At 33.0% G+C, this 19,369-nt stretch overlaps 2 protein-coding genes across 3 annotated transcripts in view; both read left to right on the forward strand.

The window, feature by feature from the left end:
* LOC110999867 (CCR4-NOT transcription complex subunit 6) overlaps positions 1 to 19,369 on the forward strand; it is a 164,008-nt gene that overhangs the window by 25,141 nt on the left and 119,498 nt on the right. The gene's annotated exons all lie outside the window — the stretch shown is intronic.
* Positions 1,843 to 4,749, forward strand: LOC110999868. The gene has a single exon (XM_022269127.2). It carries the CDS (start codon positions 2,014 to 2,016, stop codon positions 3,412 to 3,414), a length of 1,401 nt encoding a protein of 466 aa, XP_022124819.2. The 5' UTR covers positions 1,843 to 2,013; the 3' UTR covers positions 3,415 to 4,749.

Genomic DNA, 19,369 nt, shown 5'->3' on the forward strand with positions numbered 1-19,369 from the left:
TTGTAGTTTGCAATTAAAAGTTATGAGAGTCGTAAATTTGTTTTCTGGAAATTCGTTCCGTACCCCTAACGTAATTGGTATCTCGTCTCTCTAGAATACTTGAAAAATGGGTCAGCCGTTTGTGTGTTTTACCGTACTTGGACGGTACTAAACCTAGGATACGCTGTAACCTGGGCTTTTATATTATGTAAGAATTAATTCTAAATATTGCATATATTTTTAGTGTTATAATTAAAACTGTTTATTCCTAAGAAAAGCCAATAATGGTACAAAATATATTGTAATAATAATATAATAATGTTTAATAAGTATATAATAATGTTTAATTCATTATTAAAAGCCAAATTCGGTAGTGATGCTTCTTAGTAATATCTCTATAGTTTTATTTGTTAAATAGTTACGTATATTGTGAAAGTTTGTAGCGGTTTCATTAGCGTAGACCATGTTTAATCAAACTGGGTAATTTTGTTAATGTTGTTAGCACTTAAACTTTCTAGCATTCGCTTGTGAAAATAAATTTGAATTAAATGAGTTAATAGATTGTTACTACGCAATTTTTTTTTCTGTCGGCCTGTGCTCCATAATCAATTGTAAAAAATTCATGTTGGGTACTGAAAGCTTGCCTGTTGTGGATTTTGGAGTATTTAATTAAAATTACCGTGTGTTGTATGTGTATATGTCCAATTGTTTGTATAAGCAAATGGCAATATTTTTATTAAATTGTTTAAATAATTTGAAGGAGGAAAAGATACATCAATTACATGGAATTCACATATAGCGACCAAAATTTATTTGACGATATTTTTTAGCTTTATACTTCTACTAAATTTATGGTTTCTTTATGATATACTTTAATTGACTACACATTATTTGGAGAGGTCTTTTAAGTATGAGGGAGTTTAATTATTTAATAATGACCGTCTAATGTAGGTGTTTAACATATTCAAAAGGACATTAAAGATACATATTTATAAATTAGACTAAAATTAAGACGGCCGTCTGATGGCGACATGCATCTCGTTCGTATATATTAAGTTTCTCATGTAAATAGTGTCATTATTTTTTTTAATGAGAAATAAAGTTTTTAAACGGTGGCAACGTTACAAACGAATATACCTACTGTCGTAATATTCGTATGGGTACCATTTGGTGCGTAATGATGAAAGTCACATGGCATTAACGAGGTAGCATTTATGCATACGCTAAACAATATTGGAAACTACACGGCAATGAGATGTTGAAGACTGAAATTGATTTTTGTTTCATTGATAATAAGACCTATTTTATCATGATATGCATTACGGTTATTAAAGTTTCATCGAGAGAGAGGCGTGAGTCAACTTCACTTTCACTAAAACCCTGCACCTAAAAGTGCATAGGTTTACTGAACTTACTGAGCAGTTCAATTAACTTTAGAAATCAATGTTTTCTCAAGATTAAGAGTAACTGAATCGGTTAAATATGGAATGGAATTATATAAATGAAATTAAACAGTCTCTATAAATTTTACACTTAGTTTAAAATGTTTCTGTAATGTCACATTTTGATTTTACAATTGATTGTTTATTATCCACATTTTAATTGGAGTTCTTTTGTTTTAGGTAAGTGCTGCAATTACGAACTGTTTATTTGTCTGGTAAGTTAAGAAAATAGATAAAACTTATTTTATTTTGTCGTATTTACTCGACGATGTCACGGCGTATAATTTTTTAGACCGCTAGGAAAGTAAACAACAGTTTAATTACCGAGCGATTAGGGCTGTAGAGCTTTCCTGTGCATCGATGCCGGCGATAGTTGCCTGGCTCGACGGCACTCCCACTCGGCAATTGCGGCCGCCTCGCGCTCATTCACTTTAGGTTTTAGTCCACAATCGACTGCCGCGGCGGACGAACGTGTCACTGCGCGCGCCTCCGATGTTAGTTTACGATTACGACATCGCGTTTCAAATCGAACTTTTACCGTGACAGTGAAAATAAATTTTTCGAATATGGGTTAAACGACCCCACCGACGAAATGAGTCCGGGCGAGCGCGCCGCCCTCGGGCGTCGCGAGCACCCTCGCCCAAACTATGCTGCCACCGCACCGGGATTTCCGCCACCATACTACCCGCCTTATGGAGTGCCGCATCCCAACGCATGGCTAGGAGCTCCCCTCATATCCATGGCAGGTCGCACGCAACAACAGAGGAACACGCCTATTTCAAAGCTTGCCATGCACGCTCAGGGCGCTCCCCTTATCCTACAAAATAGGCACGATCGACGAAAGTACACAACGGTTCCAGAACAGCGTAATCATCGACCGCTCGGTTATTCTGAACATAACATTACTAGAGACAATGGCGAAGTGTCTGAAGGATCTAGGCCACGAAATCAATTACAACAGTCGCGTTCGAATCGAACTGGACGTAATAATAATACAGACGCGGTCAGCGTGGCCAGCGATGAAAGTTCCGGCTCCACAAATTCAGAAACCATGTTGCCACGCATAATTAAACCTAGAAAACGGCGTAAAAAAGATAGAAAACCCAATAATATTGCCCCGCACGATATTTCCAACTCCGGACTAGAACTGGGTGAAGTTGATCATTGCGCTGTTACAAATATGGGATCGACGCCGCACGTTTACGAGGAATCTTATTGCAGAGAGGTGTCATTACCGTATCGTTTAGATGTGAAAGTACTAGGTTACCCGGATCCAGTGCCGGAGACTTATAAAGTTACTGCGTTGGGTGAGGCGTTAGAGGCTACGCGTTTTGGTTTAACTGAGGCAGTTTCACCCACAGAATCTGCTGTGAGCTCGTGTCAGTGCCGATATTGTGATCCTGTCGGACAAATTTGGGATGCCGATTCCATTGCACACTTACTGGATGAAAGTTCAAGTGGCGATTTCCCACCTACAAAGTTAGAGGAGTCTATGAAGGTTGTGGGACCCTTAGGAAGAAGAGGTGGTGACACTATTCTACGACGTAGTTGGAGCGATCCATCAGCGCGGGTCCCCGAACGAAGGGAAACTAATAATGTCGAAACTTTGTCGGCTCCTAACTTATATTCCTTGTTTCCGCCATCTAAAAGAACTAGCTCCCCTGAGCCAAGGTCACCACTGGCCTTAGAAATATCTTCGGAGATTGTCACCTCAATGAATGGACATCGTGACTTAGAAATAAAATTGTTCTCCACTTCGCCCCCGGCAATGAATTCTGAGCGACGTTCATTTTTCGACGATAGCAGTGCAAGTGTTGTTAAAACATTTACGATAAAAGAAAATGAGCTTAACAGTGCAGTGGACAGTGAAAAAACTGTGTCTGGTGCGAACGGCTTCGAAAGTGACAATGTGGATGACAAGGGATGTTTGCCGGCGTACGTTACCGGCGAGACCTCTCGCAACATTTGTGATCTAGCCTTAGTTTCTGCCTAAAGCCCTTGTGATCTTTGTATAAATAACAATAATTGGATGCGTGCTAAGTCCGGTGGGCTCTACGCTCGCCATTTGAGCTGGACTCAAATTGTCACAGCGAGAGGCATGCACGGAGCGTCTCACGACCCAATAAATTGAGATCTCCGTTTTTGTTTCCTGTAGATTTTATAATTAATTTATTCTTAATAATAGAGTAGGAAACGTACATGGAACTTTGTCTGGTCAGGTTAGAAATTATTATATAAGTGGGCTAAAATGTTTAGTTTTCTAAAGCTAGGTTGCCGTGACACGTGCGCAATTAGCGTTTCACACTACTGACACCGTTGTGCGAGTATTGCGGTTTCCCGCGGTTTTCTCCGCGCGCCGTTCCGGGCGGCGCTTCGTGCACATCAGTTCACACTGCTAATTACCTTCTGTGAGATTCTTGTGGTTTACTTTATCTAGAAATTATATTTACTGTTTAAATAGTTTTCCGACTATAGCTTAACTTTTTTTCATAATAAATACTATCTATTTAAAAATAATATTTCAGCGTTTATTGAATATGCATCTTGTCAGTGAAACTGTTTCGACAAGTGATATTCAATTCATCATCACGCTTTACGTATATATTCGCATTTTAATACAAAAATCTTACATTCCATAATAAATCTATATTATTGCTCGCTTATTTGACATAGTCGGTTAGTTAAATTATTATCGCGTCTGTTTCACTAATATAATTAAGGTATACATAGTACTACGTTTCTTATGTCTTCACACTCATCACTCACTCAAATTTAAGATAAAAATGTATACATATAAAATCATGTTCTAATTCCTATGAGGTAACTTCTCTCCTTTCGGGTCCAATGCTTTAAAGCCAGATGAAGTTCCATAATATGTAGATAATGTGAATATATTATAGAAATTATCGTTGTGTTTTACGCTCCATGGGAGTTCAATTCTATTTCAGCATCGCGTCGTTCGCTTATTGCTCGCGCGTGCGTGGGATACATTAACTTTTTTCTTTACCATAGGCTCGACGTAGACAGTTGTATCTGGTTAAAAATTCTAATATATATGTTTGTGAATGTATCACTCCTAACCGATATTTGTGATTTCTTATTTTTCTGATACTTTTACGTCGAACCTTTTGAATGCGGACTTGCGTTTTGCAATCGTAAGACTCAACGATACAATGTAATTTTAAAGCATAGACTATGTTTAACTTACTGAGTGAATGCATTTTATACATGAAATTATAGTTCTACGATTTTGTTTGTGTACGTCGTGAAGCACGAATTACACGCTTGCACACTATTTTTGTACAATAAAATACCATCATGCCCTTAATATTCGTTTTATTTGTGTTATTGACCATCTCTCTGATTGAGGCAAGGTTTTCAAAAACGATCTAGGTCCAAGTATAAGTGACGCATTCTTACTTTATCTAGAATTGAAATTTTCTTTGTTGAAAAACTAGCTATAAAAAGCATGTATGCGATCGTGAAATTGAATATTTAAAGTTAAATTTAATGAGCTCATAAAGTAGGGAATTCTTGTTTTGTAAACAGTGTTGCTTATGTAACTATGTAAACAACTTTCAATTGTGGCCAAACACCATTGGTTACGCAGTCGCGGTGCTGTTACTAAGGTCGTGAAATCTCAAGTTACGTAATTATTTTATTAAAAAATGCTATAGGGTTTTTGTTACTACTAAAATGGAGTTACGTTATTCAAACGTGTCCTCACGCATATCAACTTTTAAATTAAAAATAAAAGAATTAATCTGTCGATCTTTATTAACATTTTAAAAAATAACATTTTCTTCTCTTTCTATAATTAATGAAAACCCATACACTTTGTACATGAATTTAACTTCCAATAGTTTAACATTTATAGTTTAGTCTTCAATTTATTCATTTCATTGTTTTTATGATAAATCAATAGATTTATCATGAATGGTGTGTTATCGTCTTATTTTGATACATAATAAATACCCAATCAACAAAAATCGAAGAGCTCCGAATTATTTTAAGACAAAATAAAACAATATTTCCATACGAAAAGATGTGTAATCTATTTGTTCAACGTATATTTACACAACTTTGTATCCGTCAAGGACAGTCTTGGTCAAAGTCATGAACGCTTGTTTGCTCTAATCGTTATTGTATTTGCTACATAATTCTTTAATCTTTTCTTATTTTGCTCTTAGAATTTTATTTTGTTTTTTTCTTTTTAAGATAGGAATGATATCGGAGTGTTTTGTTCGAGTAACATGTCAGACTGTAGTAGTTTATGTTAATTTATCATGATAAATTTTCTCACTTATATATTTATAAAATGACACCTGAGTTATAAGGACAAAATTTCAAAGCACTCTCAGCTCAAAATATTTAGTGTATACAGCGCGATGTTCCAATGTATTTATCTATATCATTTACGAGAAGTTGAACGCCACAAAGCGATAAAATCTTTCAGTAAGCCAGTTTATGAACTTGTTTGTGAAATTCAGTTTTCAATTCGTAAACGATTTCGACCTTCAGACGAATAACTTTTTTATTTGACCTTTCGATACAAGGACAAGATAATTTAACGCTTAGCTGGGATATTTCGATTATATTTGATGACTTTGAACGGTGTGAACGTATGAATAAATATATATAGTATGACAGTTAGGCCAGGCGTATAAAACTAACGATTACTGGAGATTAATTTAGGACGAAACCTTAATCTTTAACCTTAGCTTCGTAACAATACAATAGTAGCAGGTGTTTTTATTCATCTTATGTTGTAGGTACTATTATATTACATAAGGCAATTAAAAACAATTATCCAAGTACTGATGTGAGTATAATATCAATTTGTCGCGGACCTAACCTGTGCTCGTTCTCAACCGAGCTGTTTTATTTAATATTTTGATATGTTCAATGTCCATTTTGATCTTTAAATTTTGGGTATGAAATACACGTTAATTACTTACGTAAAGTTCACTTGTAAGACGCAAAAAGCTATGAATACGAGCGGTTTACTGAGCACGTGGCGACCTTGCGGCTAAGTATTATGTAAACATTAGGGAAAATTGTTTGAGAAACAACCTGCTACTGTTTAAACAGATCAATATTGATATATAAGATAGAACTTTGTCTATTTTATGACTTTCAAGTAATTTGTATGAAGAATAGTTTAAATGTGGCCTCTATGTTTTTCCACTGATTATCCTAATGTTGGCGTATTTTGTAGCTGTGTTGATCTAGGCTTGACCGCTCGACTCTTATCCCTTATGTAGGTAGATCTGCATTTGTGAACAATGGACTTTCTGTCTAAGTAAGCATTTTATACTCGCTCGTACGGTGAAGGAAAACGCCGTGAGGAAACCAGTAAAAGGATGACAAAAGGCTGTTCACCTAGTTGTCTATGAAATAAAAATGATCAAAGAAGCTGATGCACTCTGAGGCCACTCTGAGGCCTATAGGAGTAGCGTCACTGAATCATATTCTATTACGTATTTTTGGAAGGTAGGGTGATATGACGATAATTTTTATTACCATCTTATTGTTACAAAATACTATGAAAGTGTATATTCCTATAGTATTCAATAAATAAAATAAATTACCCCCAATTCAAATTCAATTCGAATTCATAGCCTGTATTTCATCTAATACAAGAGGAAAACCGCTTGTGCATTTTGTTAGTTATTAATTCAGGAAGGAAGTAATCGATATTTGTAAGTTTTAAATGCTTCTTTTGATATATTTAACATACTCATATTAGAAAACGCTCAACATAGGGTAGGGTAAGTTTTTCAAGTATCTTAAATGTGACCCACATTATTACAAACAATAAGGTATTTAAAACTGATTGGATTCGGTACTCACAGAAATAAATATGAGTAGTTAATCAAATCAAATAATTGGGAAAAAAGGTCTCCACGTCATAAAATATTTGTCGATTGCTAAGATGTCCGCTAAAATAACCGGTGATTTTGTCTGTTGACCTCCTTGCTTAGATACGCATATAATAAATTCCAAATTTGTGTCGCTGATTCAAGATTTATATATATTATGAGTGTGTGAAGTTTTTTTGCATTGAAATCCTTGTTTTGATATTATTGCTTTAACTTTCAAAGGTCTTTGGAGAAGATTCAGCGTGTGACTCTTCCAGCGCATAATTTAGTTAATAGGCTGCTTCTTTGACGTAGTCACCGTGATTCCGGAAACATAGTTTATTTTTGGGCATTAGATAAAGACTTATCCCTTCTCAATAAATAATAAATATTTTCATTGTAAATTTGAAAACTGCAGAACAGTTAATTTTTGGTGTTCAAAACACGATACCTGTGCTTTTTAGATTTCGATTAAATATGCTCGTAGCATCAGACTGGTTTACACTGTTTGTTCGTGAACTGTATAAAAATCGGTTCAGATGTGACAGAGATAAGTATAATGTAATAAACATAATATGCTGTATGTATATTACTTTTATATTTTGTCACTCATATTTTCATCTGACATATATACCTATTTAGATGTAAATTATAATTTAAATAATCATTAAAGCTTTAAGTAATTACTCTATTAATCTGTGTCGCTATTTTTCGTTCAATTTAAATTGGTGTTCGGCCTTTGTTACCAACGTCATACACTTGAAATGTTTTCTTAGATGCTTCAAGCTATATATAGATTTAAAAGCCTAGTAAATTGGAGACAGGTTTATTCATAGAATGTCTAAATGCAGCCAGGGTTAGTTTTCACGGGAGGCAGGGAAAGCGGCGTTTCCGTTCTTAAGTTTCACCGGAGCTTTCACTTGCGAAGACTGTTACGCTTAGCGATAATAAACTCGAATTATACGCGTGTTACCCATGCATTGTTATATTAATCGAACTGGTAGTTTATGTATTGTATAGTACAGGTCTTACTGGGGCGTATTGGAATTATATAAATTTGATGCAATGAAGTAAAGTTAATTTAATTTTACTATTTTTTTTATTATTTTACTAAAACGATAAAAATATTTTGGAGCTTCTACATAAAATAGCACGGAACCAAAAATTATATTTTAAATGTATTTTTGGATGAGAAGATTCCTTCAATTTCATTTTAAATTTATTAAAATTACGCGCAATCATATAGCAATATAGTCTTATATACAATTTATTCTCTAATTACCTTATTCATATTTGTCGTCCAAGGCGTGGGAATTGTAATTTGAGTCTTCAAAGATAATAAAATTCTTCATAATGTTGACAATTACAAATTCATTCATGGTCGTCACACATGTCTCAGTTGCTTAAGGATAAAAGTTAATAGTAATGCTGACTTTACTATAACTTGCTTGTTACAAGCTTACAAATTACAATATAAGTTCCAAACGTTAAGAGACAATTCGTTATGGGCAAATTAAGGTATTATTGTATAAGTTCGTTATTGGATTAATATTTTTAGGTATAGGTTAGTTATATTTATATAGGTTTAAACAAATGTTGTTTGGATACAGACTGCTGTAAAGAACGCTAAAAATAAGAATTTCTGTGTTATTATTTTGTATTTTTCGGCTTTAATACCAGTGACGCAAACGCTTCATTATTTGTATTGATAACCAAATCATTTGTAACTGAAAGCGATATTTTGCACTAAGGACGAATGGCGGTCAGAGCAATATTCTAATTTAATACGGCGCAATGGCTAAATGCAGCACTGGGTCGACGTACCAAAGTAAGGACTTAAGAATGAAGATCATGAGTTATATGTTTTACTTTTCACTATGGAATTTTTGCAATTAAAATCATATCTGTCCTAACTGTTTAATATATTTTTATCATGTATAAAAACATCAATACATATCTAGGTTTATCAAAACAGTGGCTGCTTGGTGAGATACAATGTATATCAGGGTTAATTACATTTCACTACTATCTTATCTGTTGTCGACAATCAGATTTTCAAAGTTTTAAAACAAATTTTTAAATATCATATTGCTAATATTAACTAGCAAATTAAAACTGCGAGAAAAATACAACTATCAGATAATAAAACTACGAACCCGAGAGTAATGTTATATATGATAATATCATCTCAAATTCCCCCTTACAAATCGCATTATTGCACTTTTATTCCATTCGTTTTGCTAAGTCATCTGATGAAGTATTCAAAGGTGAATGCAATCTGGTCCGGTCCTCTCCGATCTCGGTATAACAAAACTCCTGTATCTTCATAAAGCATTACTCGTCATCCGCATCGTGAATATCGATTGTATTTTATTTGATAGTCTGAATGAGGCGTGGGCTATGTCATGGAATAACATTCATAAATGCTTTAAATACCTACCTCAAGGTTTTTACGGTATGTATTTTATGTCTAAACAATTTATATGAATGAACGACACTTGTTAATGCCGCAATTTTTCATTACAGCCAACGCTTTTGAGTGTTATCTCTTGTCATATTTTTCATTGTTGACCACATTAAGTTATTCAATCATAGACCTTTCACAGCAGCTATTAAGGATCCTGAGAAAGTTCTTACTTGGTCTTAGGCATCTACCTTGCTAACGACAACTAGTCTAGATTCTCTGATTGATGGCAGACGATATAACAATTCTTGTAAAATCTGCTAAAACAATAGATACGAATTCCTGGACATGGTTTTGTCTATGTTATCTTTGTTTCGAAAATGTTTTGAAGTGATCACATATTTATGTACCTTTTTGTTACAGTTTGATATGCTGGATTATATTTTCATTCAAGTTTTTTTTTAATGTCTTTAGAATTCATGTCATTCTTTAGATGCTATCTTATATTATTAATTATTCTTTATATATAAGTACTTTTTATTTGGTTGGGCAACTTACTTCAATGGCTTGGTTAGTTAGTTAGTTAGTTATACCTATATATATATAGTTAGTTAGTTATTAGTTAGTTAGACAACCGTCCCGTCTATCTACACCTATTTATTTATATAGTTTATTATAAGTCTCTGTTCTACTTAAGTTTAATATTTTTTCACCTTTTACCGTATGGATTAAGAATTCGCCTTGCTTCTGGGGAATATATATTACAAATGTTTTTTGAGACGGTTTATAATTTACTGCTCTTAAACACAAAAGTTAAATCAAGGTCACTTGTATATTACCACGTTTAACAAGTGTGATCACGTATTTATATGCAATATTTTATTGTATTCGGCAGCGATGACAAATAATTTTCTATGGTAATTTTCAACACTTGTTCAAATTAGTTGATATGAATTTCTCGTCTTTGGATTCTTATTGAAGTTTAGTAAGAATTAATATTAATACAGAATGAAACTTTTGATAATATTATAAATCAATAATTCACGCATTGAAAAGTCAATCGTTAATCTATTTGACCAAAAAGTATAACAAACAGAACATACGAGTAAACTCAGATGGAAAAAACTCATTATATTACAGTTGTACTTTAAACAATATTTTTTTGTGTATGTGTGTTTTATTTGAGAAGCCTTCGGTTTCTTCCAACCCCAATCAGTTAGTTCTCAGGGTGTTAATATATATTACAATGTAATAAGTAATGACTGTAAAACATATTATTACTTTATAAATTATATCTTACAAATTTCAGTGGCGTTATTGAATTTTACACTTGCAATGGAAATGTTTTAACCAAATTCGACAAATCATACGGATGAAGTCTTCTATCCCTATAAGAAAACATTTACAGTTCAACGACTGTGATTAATATCATTACGGGTCGTTGAACGGATTTAATTTAATTCGAGAAATCATTACGTAAGTCCGTCCTACATCTTAGCTTAATTAAATTATCGTTAGTAATGACGAGCGCTCCAAATTCCGGTATGGGGATCGATGTTTACCATGCGTAACGCATTTCATTTCAATAATTAGGTGCTATTTGCATATGCCAGTACGTTTATTGCTATGTAAAATCCATGTATGTAGTCTGCGCTAATATTATACGGGATTTATTTTTGTACGTTTATATGTTTATTTAAACAATTAACCTGGACAACTTAGTTGAGACTACTATTGCTATCGGCTTAGTCGCAACAATTTACTTGATAAATTGTTTACATAAAATATTTTATTAATCAATAAGAAATAAATTACTATGAGCATTGCAGTAAACTTGCCTTTATTGTTGAAGTAACATGTTTCAAGAATTATATACTCAAATACTGTATGAATATATAACCGTATAAGGTATTTTATTTAAAAGATACTCTATGTGCCTCTCCTGTGATTGAGCCAAATTGCTAGTATCAGGACTCTGTTACATTAATCCTCACGTGAGATCAATTTAAATCGTTAGCACAAGTGATATATAGCGAATAAATTGAACTCGTACCTGCCACTTGCTTCATATCAATATGAGAGTTTTACAAACATTAGGTATGTAAAAAAAGTTCGGTAAAAAGTTTGGTTACTTCATGCCAGAATTTTTTTTAAATTTACATCAAACTTAAATCGAATTCTTCATGAATATATGTATACCCAAATGCTGATTGAAATATCGTTAAACGTTAAGGATATGTTAAACGATTTACTAAAATTATCATTTGTAATTTCTACGATCAGGCTATCATAGATGTATAAAAAATATGTGTCTTCGTTTTAAGTGTATATGCTGTACAATTGCTATATATGGGAAAGCTCTTCTATAAAAAAAATACACTGTATATTGTCAAAATACAACTTCGACTTTTTTACAACATACAAATCCAACATTTATTCATTATGTAAACTCTAGGAGCTTAAAACATGAGCCAAGCGTAGCATTTTTATTGTCGTAATTGTTTATAACTCCCAAAAAACTCGTCGTTTACTGCTAATTTGAAGTAAAACACGTTATGTTATATTGAAAAAGATGTGGGCGAATTGAGACTAGACTTACCTTAATTGAATCGCTCGAGGCATTGCGTGCTTGACCTATAAAGATTTTCCGATATTTATATTAAATTCTTTCGACATTACTATCATGTCCGAACAGAGAATACAATAGAAAAACGTGAACTTTAAATTTAAGTGTTCTAAATATCTTTAACGTAACCGCATTTTAGTTTTAACTAGTGAATCGTAAAGTGCAAATTGGATTTGCGTATTTTGCTTATAATGTACGTGCCTCCTGTTTTAATTACTCAGCTATTTAATAAATAAGTAGCAGTGGCTTGCGACAGTCATGCTTTTTAAAAAGCGGAGACAATGACATATAGTCTGTAAAATATCACAGAATTATATTCATATAATTTTACGTAGACGTTAGCATTAGTAATTAAATTTATGGCTGAGCTCTCCGTTGAAATATAAATATTTGTACATATTAAAGATATTTTAAGTTACGTAAATGGAAACTGTTGTCACAAGGCAGTGAATGCTCTAGGTTATATCACGTATAGAGCAAGGATTGCCACCTGTTTTAAGTTGTATGTAAATATTAAACGTATTGAAAGATTATTGACACTTTCGATTCGGAAGAAAGTGAGAGCTTGACGTACCGTGACCCGGTAGTTAGCGGTTTCAAATATGACGATACGATCCTAATAAACGAATTGGCAAAGGCGTTAGTACAAGGGTCAAGGAAGTTCAATTGAACAGCTGCTAATTATCAATTCGTTGTAAAAAATGTTATGGTACCCTGTATATTGAATATAAACTTAAATTTTTAAATTTACCGCGAAAGGTTCAGCTTTAAATTCTGATATGTGATAGACAATAGAACGTATTACGTTGGTAAAAAAATATCCCAACAGCTCTTATACACATTGAAATTCATCATACGAATTCACGAAAATGAATTGAATCAGGCTCCGCAGCAAAACAAAAGAAAATCTTGCAATATGATTTACGACGGGCGGATCAGGCGACTTTGAAAACAAATTAAACAGTACAAAACATTGGGATCAGACCACCATTGTTTATAAATAAAGAAAGATTTAATTATTTAGTAGATTAAATAAAATACTGAAGAATTACTTAAATGATAAAAAGTACAAGGTAAAGTATCATCAGTTCGTAATAAAGTCACAATACTATTGTGACTAGATGATGTCTTATCATAAATTTAAAAATATATCGAGTTTTTATAGGAATGGAAATTAAAACAAATGTTCAGAATGTTCTCAAGTACCATCACAAGAACTGAAATTCTAGAACCCTATGGAATAAGAACTTCAATGATGACGTAGATGAATCAAGATCCCATTGATTTTCTTTCGTCTGGGTACCGCAAGGCTTTTACCCGCTTTATAAAAGTTCTTTATTTCTTACCTCGTTTTACTTTGCCTCGAGTGTTCTGCAGACAATAGCTTCGAGTGCACTTAAATTTCGCTACAATTAGCTGGCGTGTTGTTAATTTCAGTACTTAGGACCAATTATATTTTACACGTATATAGGTATAATAATTAAAATACTTTAAACAGAATACCAGATGTTCTTTAGCGTCATTTTGAATGGAAATAAAAATGTATAATAAAAATGTAAAGGATTGAACGGAGTTTTATTTTATGATTAAACCCATTTACGGAAAAGAAAAGTTAAGAAACTGGGCCGACCAACTTTACAAAATACAATTTGAAGAACCACCTCATTAACCTCGCTTGGTGTGTGACCAATATGAAGCCCCGGTACATATTGGCTAGCGGGATTGCCTGGTGATGCGTGTTTAGGTCGGACCATTTACCGTGTAGCGTGATATTGTGTGTTACGTAACGTATACACGAAATTTCAGTTCTTATATTATATATATATATATATATATATATATATATATATATATATATATATATATATATATATATATATATATATATATATATATATATATATATATTACCGTGAAATTAAAAATAAATTATATTATATATAAAGGTTTGTTGCGTTTAGGCAATGAAATTTTGATGAATTTTAGATTAAGGTTTATATGAACGTATTTAAAAATGTGTTCTTATTTTAAATCTATAAACATTTGAAATTGTTTCAGAAATCAAGTGATTTCAAAACAATATTTTTAAGTGACCAATATGAAGCCCCGGTACATATTGGCTAGCGGGATTGCCTGGTGATGCGTGTTTAGGTCGGACCATTTACCGTGTAGCGTGATATTGTGTGTTACGTAACGTATACACGAAATTTCAGTTCTTATATTATATATATAGTTCTTATATATATATATATATATATTACCGTGAAATTAAAAATAAATTATATTATATATAAAGGTTTGTTGCGTTTAGGCAATGAAATTTTGATGAATTTTAGATTAAGGTTTATATGAACGTATTTAAAAATGTGTTCTTATTTTAAATCTATAAACATTTGAAATTGTTTCAGAAATCAAGTGATTTCAAAACAATATTTTTAAGTCATCAGTAGGTAACAATAACGAATATGAAGTTATTAAGTGTAGTATTTCCTAAATTAATAAATGCATGCACTATACAAAATTTACATCGAAAAGCCACTAATAAGGAATATAACGTACAGAGGCCATGGGCGCGAGAAGTACATACAAATGCTTTTACGAATTAGTTTCCACATTTCCTACAGTAAACCTATTTGTTAAATGAAAAGGCAGTTCATTTATTATGTTAGTGATGTAATTGTATTTCATCCGTTTCTGTTTACTTAGTCAACGTCGACAGGAAAAAAACATGGAATACCCACGGAATATTACGAAGTAAAATAATCACTTGTCAAAAAAGCCGACAAGTTCATCGTTCCTTGAATAAATATAACATTGGATAAACTCTGAACCGAGTTAGATATTGAATTTATTTGGAACAGACGAATCACGTGAGATAGGACTGTCTTTGTTTTGGACTAATACTGTTATTTGGCTATAGTTTACCCATTCGGTTCTGGGATTTTTATACTTTTACTGTCTAATTGTAGATATATAATGCATCTATACACAAAATTAATTTTTCTATAAAAAAGTCTCGAGTCGACTCATTGGGACTGTTACAGAACACGGCCATTCGTAATTTCTAATTTCTAAATCAGTGTAGCCAAATTTCTACATATATAAAACTCTTGCCGAGTACCCATATACATAGTAACTTATATCAATCACAGTCGACGGCAAGTTATAAGTTGACAACGACGCAGCTTTGAAATAAAATAAAGAGTTGAGACAAACATTAAATAGAAAGCCTGCCTTTTGAGAGATATTTAAATTAGGATTCTGATTTTTACGAGTAACCGGCAAGTAGGTTTTATGCCGGCGGCAAGAGGTGTCTGGTTTGGATTTTGATTTAGCGATTTTTAGCTCATACATTAAACACTTGCTACTTGACCGGCGTCATTTATTAAACGCAAAAGGTCAGCCCACCATTAACTCTTGTTAAATATTCATAAGTTACCGCTATATTGCCTTAATATTGATAAATATTTATTATTTTTTTATGAACTTATCTTGGTGATCATATTGGTAAAAAAACAATTTATTAATAATTTATTAAAAAAATAAATTAATAATTAATATGGTTATTTGCTACTTTAGTTTTTATTGATACATCTATTTTAAGTAGGAATAAAATCGTAAAAGCAGTAATAACAATGTCAAATACTGATAGTGTTGTGACCATGATAGCTTTTTATATGCAAAACCGTTTACAACGACACCGATTAGACCAAAATTAAAGGTCCCGGCTAAATTCTATTGTATTCGGTACTTTATAACAACGTCATTGGCTGTTACGAATATCGGTTCTTACGACCAAATATGAGTAGTTCCTTCGATGCCGTTATAACAGATTTTGACTGAACATATATGCGTATATGATGCGTATACAAATAAGTATACTGTAGCATCATGGTTACTCCAAAATTGTAGGTCATTTCGTCGTCGTAGTCGTATTAGTCATGTGCATACACACACTCTTAAGTGATTATTTGTACTCCTAAACATAATTTATTTTTATACTATATGGATAGCTAAATTGTAATTGTATAATTGTATACTAAACGTGTATAAAAATTCCTGCTTTATTAGGTTCGTGTGCCAAAAGATAGCGCTTCTGGAACGGTAGCCAATATCATCCAGGTCACGGCCGCCCACCCATTAACCTACACCTTGTCAGACATTTGAAGAAGGTTGAGCGCATAATGGGAACATTAGAAATGACCTCTTAGATAACATATATTGCTAATAAAATCAATGACTTTAAGACCATGTCATGTCCACTTGATTTAGTAGCGCATTATTTAATAATGTCTGCTTTTAATTGACTGTGCTTTTCATAAACGTACTATAAATTAAAGGAATAAAAAAAAATAAAGACAACAGAAACGAGAAAAATATGGAGTATTGTGTGAAGATAAGAGACAGACCTGGAGAGATAATTTAAACCGAAATTAGGTTTTAGATTCGGTTGCTATATGTTTAGCTAACTATTAGTGATACTATAATTATACCAATACTATTTAATATATTTGTAAATGATTTAACAACTTGTTTTAAGCATTCTAAGGAGTACATGTACGCAGATGATCTCAAGTTTTGCCGTGTTATCAGTAGCTCCGATGATTGCTCGATGCTCCAATCTGATCTGAATGAAGTGACCTCATGGTGTGTCTCTAATGGTATGGAGCTAAATGTCCGAAAGTGTCACTTTATTCGTTTTGCAAGAAAAAGGGATATTTTAATTCACAACTATCATATAGGTAGCGTAGTACTTCGAGAGGAAAGAGTGATTCGTGACTTGGGGGTAATTTATGACAATAAGCTAACGTTCTCAGAACACCAAGACTTTATAGTTAAGAAAGCTTCTAGAATGCTTGGTTTTGTCATAAGAAATACTAAAGGATTTCGTAGCATCAAATCAAAAATACTATTATACAATAGCCTCGTGCGGAGCATTCTAGAATATGGTTCAGTTGTATGGAGGCCGCATTATGCGACGCACATGCTACGACTCGAGAGATTACAAAAGAGGTTACTGTGGCATCTGCTTTTCTCCAGTGGCATCTCGAAAAAAAAGTTGCCAACGTACGAAACCAGGTTGGCACACTTTAATATGATGTCATTGGAGAATCGCAGAAAAATTATTGATATATCGTTTGCAGCAAAGATATTCAATAATAAGATTGATTGTCCGAACCTTCTTTCTAAATTTAAGATTCATGTACCCTCTCGATCCCCTAGGCATCCCGTTATTTCATTTGTCCCTCCTTTCCGTAGGACGCGTTTTGGTCAAAGCTCTCCGGTGTCCAGATTAAGCATTCTGATAAACAAGTTAGGTCTGGATATACAGAGTTGCTCCCCTCACACTTTAAAATCGATTTTGGTTTAGTTTTTTAGTATTTTGGTTTAGTTTTTTGTAATTGTTTCTTTTTGTAATGTTTGTTTTGTTTAAAAATTGTTACGATTGATTTTTGTATGTGCTCTAAATGAATGTCATGTTTGCCTCTAATTGCTCATCACATTCAAAATTGTATTTTGTGTTTGTTTTTACCAATGTATCAGTGTGCCGAGCGTTGGCAATCTTTATCAATAAAAAAAAAAAAAAAATAAAATAATTACTTTCTTTATTGTTTCCTATTGCTAGATTTAACATATAGGCTACTTTAGAAAAAATATAAGAATCACCGCTGAAGAGGTTTAAAATGTATGAAATATTACAATTGTTACCTTTTTACATGTGGATTTTTTAAGGTATTGAATAAAGAAGACGATTCGAAGACCCGATAATATTATTCGATCTCGCTACTCCGCAATCAGATAACTGAAGATTGGCTTATCGCTCTGTCATTCGTATGTAAAGTCCGTGTTATTCCATGACAACTTAAAAGCTTACGCTTCTTATAAAAAGACAAGTGTTTCATTACAGCCTATTTTATACGGGTATTTGAAGGATGTAAAATATATATACATATGCTCTGTAGTACCCCATTACAGTTAGAATATAAAATATTTTTCTAACTACCCTCTCTACACAGTACCTACTTAAGTATCCAAATTACATTCATGACAGGTTTTTTAATTTCTACAAAAGCTTATATATCCCTGTACCTGCCTGAAAACTAAAGATGATCCGACCTATTATGCAATCGTTTTTGAGGCATAAATGCTAGCACAAAGTGATAATACAAAATTTTATTTGGTAATTACGATTTTCATACATTGTTTTTACGTTATAAGATACGATAAAGAGTTGCCTGTATACCGTTATAAATTCTCCATATATAACCTAGAAAAATATTATATATACATAATAAATAAAAAAAGGATTAGCGAACCAACGAGGATGTTTAGACGTTGATTACATTTTTTATTCATCAGAGACCTCGTAAATGTCATTATGTGGGTCACAGAATGATAATTAATTTAAGGAATTCCTCGAAACGGTAATTTATTCACGACAATTATGACTGAATTAATGTTTGAGGTTTATTAAATTATTTTTGCTTTATAGAAGGCTAACCAATTTCCATTAATACCCCTAGCTTAATAGAAGCCATTTTTCATGTCTCCAATTCTTTGTGCATTTAAAATCCAGGTCAAACGTATTACCGATATAGTTTTGTTTCTAAATTTCAAACGTTACCGCTATATACTGACATTTTAAAATTTTAATGCACACGCGTGAAAGCGTAACAAGCTATATTATTACCACTAGTTGTGTCCCGTCGCCTTGTTTGCGTTTTGAAAGGAAATGCATGTTTAAAGGTTATATATGGCGTCAAACACTAGGCTGTTAGAAGCAAGGACAGTCAGAAATACGCGCTAAACCAATAATGGGCGCTTCTAACCGCGCCGCATAAGCTCTTACTTTAGGGGCTACCTAGTAATATAGTAGTGTTGGCAATAGTGGCTTTAGCGTGCGACTCTCATCCCTTAGGTTGTAGGTTCGATTCCCGGATAATGGAACCAATGGATTTTTCGTCTATTTGCGCATTTAACATTCGCTCGAAGTGGACGGTATGTATCAGGCGCTGGGGGACGTTGATTACGTACTTACGTACGTATTAGATTGACC

Source organism: Pieris rapae, chromosome 17, assembly GCF_905147795.1.
Source record: "Pieris rapae chromosome 17, ilPieRapa1.1, whole genome shotgun sequence".
Taxonomy (NCBI): domain Eukaryota; kingdom Metazoa; phylum Arthropoda; class Insecta; order Lepidoptera; family Pieridae; genus Pieris; species Pieris rapae.

Bases quoted from the DNA above. Each gene is read 5' to 3' on its own strand.
- LOC110999868 (XM_022269127.2), top strand. From the start codon at position 2,014: ATGAGTCCGGGCGAGCGCGCCGCCCTCGGGCGTCGCGAGCACCCTCGC.